This window comes from Trichechus manatus, unplaced genomic scaffold (assembly GCF_000243295.1).
Source record: "Trichechus manatus latirostris isolate Lorelei unplaced genomic scaffold, TriManLat1.0 scaffold00038, whole genome shotgun sequence".
NCBI classification, from domain to species: domain Eukaryota; kingdom Metazoa; phylum Chordata; class Mammalia; order Sirenia; family Trichechidae; genus Trichechus; species Trichechus manatus.
Genome location: NW_004443974.1, coordinates 18300240 through 18306778, shown reverse-complemented (window position 1 = coordinate 18306778; position 6539 = coordinate 18300240). Strand labels below are relative to the sequence as shown.

Here is a 6539-nt window from a genome sequence, read left to right as displayed (position 1 = left end):
TAGACAAGAATTATCTTAGGTAACGGGAAGGACAATACACACCGCAGGGGAAGTCAGCACAACTGGACTAAACCAAAAGCTAAAGAAGTTTCCTGAATACAACCAAACACTTCGAGGGACAAAGTAGCAGGGGCGGGGTTCTGGGGACCATGGTTTCAGGGGACGTCTAGGTCAGTTGGCATAACAGTTTATTAAGAATATGTTCTGCATCCCACTTTGGTGAGTGGCGTCTGGGGTCTTAAAAGCTTGTGAGCAGCCATCTGAGATGCATCAATTGGTCCCAACCCACCTGGAGCAAAGGAGAATGAAGAACACCAAAGACACAAGGAAAATATTAGCCTAAGAAACCAAAGGGCCACGTAAACCAGAGACCGCATCAGCCTGAGACCAGAACAACTAGATGGTGCCCAGCTACCACCAATGACCACCCTGACAGGGAACACAACAGAGAGTCCTGGAAGGAGCAGGAGAAAAGTGGGATGCAGAACTCAAATTCTATTCAAAAGACCAGACCCAATGGTCTGAGACTGAAGGGACCCTGGAAGACATCATCCTGGATTCTCTGTTAGCCCAAAACTGAAACCACTCCTGTAGCCAACTCTTCAGACAAAGATTAGACTAGACTATATGACATAAAATGATACTGGTAAAGAGAGTGCTTCTTAGCTCAAGTAGATACTTGAGGCTAAACAGGCAGCTCCTGTCTGGAGGCGAGATGAGAAGGCAGAAAGGGACAGGAGATGGTTGAATGGACAGGGGAAATCCACCCGGGGAGTGTGCTGTCACAGTATGGGGAGTGCAACTAGGGTCACATACAAGTGTGTGTATGAAGTTTTGTATGAGAAACTAACTTGAACTGTAAACTTTCATTTAAAGCACAATTAAAAAAAAAAATTTAAAAACCATCCTTGTGTCCGTCCTGGCAGGAAGTGTTTGGTTTTATGAATTCTTCTTAAGCCTGTCTTAATTTTCTGCAACTTTGTCTAACTTCTACTTGCTTCTCTAGAAGCCAGAGGGTCAATGTCTACATGGCAGATCTAACTTTATAAACATATACACAGGTAACACTGACCATTGGTTATAGTTAATTCATATTTCTCTTTCAATGTTTTATACTTTTGCATCCAATAGATGGCTTTTACTTTCACACAAATCCTACTTCAAATGTGTCACATATATTCACATTAAACAGACCATGAGTTTGCTTTTAAAATAATTCTTTTAATTTAAAAGATACAGACTTCAAGAGGGGAATAAACGAGAACTGAACCAAAGAAAGCCAGATTTTTCTATCACAGAAGGGAAAACCTGATATATGAAAAATTGAATTATGGCATTTAAAAACTCAAATGCACTAAAACCTCCTAACCGTCAAGTAGATTTCAACTCATAGCAACCCTACAGAACAGAGCAGAACTGCCCCATAGGGTTTCCAAGGAGTGGCTGGTGGATTCAAACTTACGAGGTTTTGGTTAAGCAGGTGAGTTTTTAACCCCTATGCCACAAGGGCTCCTCAAATACTCTACAAAGCTAAACATGTATTCATAGCAGGTGAAACAGCTATCAAGAGCAAACTATGTCAGGGCCTTGAGTTTTTTACACCAAAATTGACACACAGCTTTCAAAGGATACCAAATACTGTGCAAAATGAGGTACACTGAAGTAGAAAATCTAAAAAATATTTGTCAACTCCTTATATCCAGACGTCAAATAACTTTCCCTTTTCTTTAATGCATTAAAACTTGATTTAAATACTTTTGTTGTTGAAAATACAGACAGCAGAACATACATCAATTCAACAATTTCTTCATGTACACTTCAGTAACACTGACTACATCCAAGTTGTGCAACCATTTTATTAATTTTTTGAAATCGACTGCTCACAGGCTGAAACTGGCTCACAGGTACAAAAAGAGGTCACCAACATGGTCAAAGAGCATCTCTGGACTCGTCATCCCTTCTGTTGGGAAAATAATGCGAAAAGCTCTCAACATGCCAAATGACTAAATGTTCAGGAGGTCTTGCACCGTCAGTTAAAACTTTCCTCCTAAAGCTCCGGGGCTTGGTTGGCTCCCTGAACAGCTCAGAATGGGTGACCGGGGGTGTCGGGCCCTGGCTCTGGGGGGAGAGTCTTGAGGACCCTGAACGGATTACCGGGGTGGGGGCAAGGGAGAGAAAATATGTATATAAAATGAGTAAAACGCCAGCCTGAAGTTACTTTTCGAACGAAACCTGCTGCTAATTTTCGATTACGGGGCGCCAAGGAGAGGCGGGGTCCGCTCGCGCCCCCGCAGCCGCCCGGAGCCGCTCGTGGCAGGGAGGTGGGAGTCCGCTCGCGCCGCTCTGCACCTCGGCCAGCAACCGATCCAGGACTCGTCTCAGGCGCCGAGCCTAAAGTGCAGGAACCACCGTGTCGCCCCCAACCCCAACAGAAACCACACCCCAACCGCTGGCGGCCTGACCCGGAAGTGCTCGGAGGCCGCCGCGGCGACGGGGCGCGGCCAAACCGGCGCTCGCGCGCGCGCGCTCACCGCGGAACTCCCGCCGGTGGCTCCGCGTTCTCCCGGAGGCGCGCCCCAGCCGCCGCCAACATGGCCGAGACAAGTGAGGAGGTGGCGGTGCTGGTGCAGCGGGTGGTGAAGGACATCACCAACGCCTTCAGGAGGAACCCGCACATGTGAGTCGCGCGCCGGCGGCACCCCCGCCTCCGCCGCTCTGAGGGTCGTTAGGGGCGGGGGCCGGGCGGGGGCGGGGCCAAGCCCAGAGCTGACCTCGGGCGGCGGGCAGACCGCGCGGGACGTGGCCTTCTGCGTCCCTCGGAAGGAGGGAACAGCTGGGTTCCGGCCGGACCGTTGTCGGCCGCCGCGCGGGCTACTGCCCACCATCGCCTCCGGAACCGAACGAGCTCGCGGGCGAGTCCCTGGAATTGACCTCGGAAAATCAAAACGGAACGACTTTGTTCCGCGCTCCCTTCTTAGCCCTTCCCAGGACTTCTTGAAACTCTGAAGACTTCATTCGTTTGTCTATATCCTTCATCCGTTTATGGTACATGGGCGCACAGAGACTGTGGGTCGGTATATGCATTGTAAACACAACTCTTGAGGTTCACCCCGAACTTTGGTAAGAGGGGATTGCCGATCATGTTGATGGGCCAGAAACCCCTCAGTTGAGTTTATCTACTAAAGATAGTTCGAGGCTGCTTTTGACTTTGCCCTCACTTGTCACAAGATTGTAAAAACATTGGATTGATAAAACATGTTTTTGAAGGTGAACAGAACATTGTCAAGAGTGTACCTTCTGTAGGCACAGTATGGGACTGGTGTAAACAAAAGAAACTGGACACTTTTTAGCTTTAGCTGATTCATAGTTACAAAGAACATATTAACTCATTTTAATCCAAGCACTCCTGCGCTCTTTAAACAGAACACTGCAGGACTGATACATGTATCTTCCCTTCCTTCCTTTTCATTTTACTTGGAGTATTCTGGAAAGATGCCAGAGGAGTATTCTTTCTGACATACTTGCTTTTGTGTAAGTAGGGAAAACTGAAAGCTTATTGCCGTCGAGTCGATTTCAACTCATAGCGATGCTATAGAACAGAGTAGAACTGCCCCATAGTTTCCAAGGCTGTAAATGTTTATGGAAGCTGACTGCCACATCTTTCTCCCACAGGGAGTGGCTGGTGGGTTCGAACCGACCTATCAGGTTAGCAGCCAAGCTCGCTTAACCACTGCACTACCAGAGCTCCTTAACTAGTGAAAAGGAACCTATGGGTCGCTATGAGTGACAATGGACTGCAACGGGTTTTGTTTTGTTTGTTTATATCTAAAACATACAAAGGAGTAACAAAGATGCAAAAGTGTAGCTCCTTTCCGTCCTTGCACTCAAATGAAAGGAAACATGAAATCCAGTTTTGCATTATGTTTAGTTAATCTGATTGCATTTATTTTTAAAATTTTGGTCTTTTTTTGAAGCACATGAATTATTCTTTTTAAGCTTTCTAACCCCTTAAGCTTTTCTGTCTAAAAGAGGTGCCAAACCTACATCTGAACAAAGTGTCTTCCAGGGTGGTGCTTACAAAGAATTAAGAAGCCCTCAGTGTCTTCCTCCCGTGTGGCACTTAATTGAAGATCTGCAGCTATGCCTCATTAAAAACAAAACCTTCCTGGCCCCAAAACACACCTGCCAGTTCTGTCTGTGTCCACTTCCTTTACCCTTATAACTGCTGCTTTTTTCAAACTGAGTGTTTGGAATGATTTCCTGGCAGTAACCACGGTGGTTACTGGGCCTTCTAAAGAATGCTTTGATGCCTTGTTGTACATCAGTCTTTCAGTCCCTTTTTGAGAATTGAAGCTCTAGTGCAAATAAGAGACATCCTCCAAAACAAGTTGGACAAATGAAGGGCCTATTTGGTCATTATTGGTGTTATATTTCTTGAAGAAATTACAGTAAATGTTAGAAGTTTAGTTAAAAAAATAAAATGAAGATGCCCTTCTAGTCTACCTAAGATCAGATTCTCTTTGAGGTAGACTAGAAAGGCATCTTTATTTTGCCTGAGATTGAGTGTTCATTGGCTTGGGAGGTTGACACAGTGCAGCTTGGAATGGGACCCAATTCTTCCAGATCACATTTATTGAAACTCATTAAAGACTTTAATGCTCCCCTTACCATGTTTTTACAGTGAAATCTCATTAATGTGGTCTCTCTCAGTGCATACTTTATAATTACCAATAAGCATTTGGGTCATTCAAGATTTAAAAAATTTGAAATAGGTTGGACACACTTTGAAATAATGATAGGTAATATAGGTCTAAAACATTTAATTAACTTATTGTTTCATTGTTTAATATTAGTTTTATCTATATATTAGTAAGCTCTACAATAATAATATCCTCAATAATGTTACTCATCTTTTAGGATGTCTTATAATTTGAGCTTTTCAGAATTTCCTATACTTCTTGCCCTAATCTAGCCCTTTTACTTCCAAAATAGACTATATTTGCAACTAAAAGGAGAAAAAAAGGCTTTGTTTATCTTGAAAGTTGGTATCTGATTACAGTTTTAATATTACAAAAAAGTTTTTCATTCTTTTTTTCTTTACTTTTTTCCCCCAAACACAAGATAAATTGTAATTTTATTAGACGACATCTACTCCATTATTAAAAATGTTGACTGCCTCTCTAAAAATATCTAGCTAGGAGAAGTCAGAGATGCAGTGGGATGAGATGTGGATTATGTTACTGCTCGGTGTGGGTAGGTTACCCTCCCTGAGCCTCAGTTTCCTGTTGCTTCTGTGAGGCTGATGGGAACACAGGAAAATCACCTTGCATAGTGTCTGGCACTTAGTTGACACTAGGTAGGTGAATATTAGATTTAAGTTGAACCCCAGTGCTCACAGAAAAGATATTGATCAAATGAATTAAACAACTCAGCGCTTGACCTAGGGACAGGCATTAGCCTAATGTATAGATCCTGTACTGTTGTGGAAGCCTACTGTTGATAATGTAATTAATATCATGTTAAAGTTCTCTTATCCAACAAGTCATTTTTTTTATTGCTCTATTAAATATTTATTGAACTTTCATTATTTTTGAGGTGCTGTAATACCGTTTTCACTGTATGAAATAGGAAGAAGTGTAAAATACGGTTTTTGTGTTCAGGGTACTCACAGAAATTTCTGGGATGATACCAAACCAGTTGCCGTCCAATCGATCCTGACTCATGGCAACCCCGTGTTTGTCAGAGTAGAACTGTGTTCTGTAGGGTCTTCAGTGGCTCATTTTTCAGAAGTAGATCACCAGGCCTTTCTTCCAGCGCACCTCTGGGTGGACGTGAGCCTCCAACCTTCTGGTTAGTAGTTGAGTGTGTTAACCTTTTGTACCACCGAGGTACTTCTGGGATGATAGAAATGTTCTGTATCTACACTGTCCAATATAGTAGCCACTAACCATGTCTAGATATTGAGCATTTGAAATATGACTGATGCAAATGAGGAACTACATTTAAAAATTTTAATTGTAATAAATTTAAGTATTATAGCCACATGTGCCTAGTGGCTACTGTATTGGACAGCACAGATCTCGATGGGACCTAAGACCTACCTGCTTGTACAGTAGGCTGACCTGCAAAACAGTTTATAATAAAGGCTGGATTAGTAGTATGGTGAACAAGTGCTATGAGAATCTATTAGAGACAGAGGGGAGTCTGGGGATGTGCAGGCCAGGGCCCTTAGGGGAGATGACTTTTGAGCTGAACTTTGAAGGCTAAATAAGATTTACAGTCTCAGAGAGCCAGAGACCTTCACATGGAGCAGAGAATTCACTAAAAGTAGCAAACCGTCATTGAAAAGACCCATTAGGGCCAGATTTTGGAAGTCCTTTACTGTCTAGGTTAATCTCTTTCATTCCATTCATACATTCAGAAAAGAGCACTTCTATTTGACAGGCACAGTGCTAATCTCTGGGTATGCAGGGCTAAGAGCTGGGTGGAGATTGTTCATCAACAGTTGATGAACAAACCAGTCATCATCTCCACCCCCC

At 43.5% G+C, this 6539-nt stretch overlaps 1 protein-coding gene across 2 annotated transcripts in view; it reads left to right on the top strand.

Annotated features, from left to right (window-relative positions):
* Positions 1–2546: 2546 nt before the first annotated feature.
* PTAR1 (protein prenyltransferase alpha subunit repeat containing 1) overlaps positions 2547–6539 on the top strand; it is a 62854-nt gene continuing 58861 nt past the window's right edge. For both annotated transcript variants that reach the window (XM_023730850.1, XM_023730849.1), the window contains exon 1: positions 2547–2677. In XM_023730850.1, the coding sequence (XP_023586618.1) occupies positions 2592–2677 (86 nt within the window). In that variant the 5' untranslated portion in view covers positions 2547–2591. The remainder of the gene's footprint in view (positions 2678–6539) is intronic.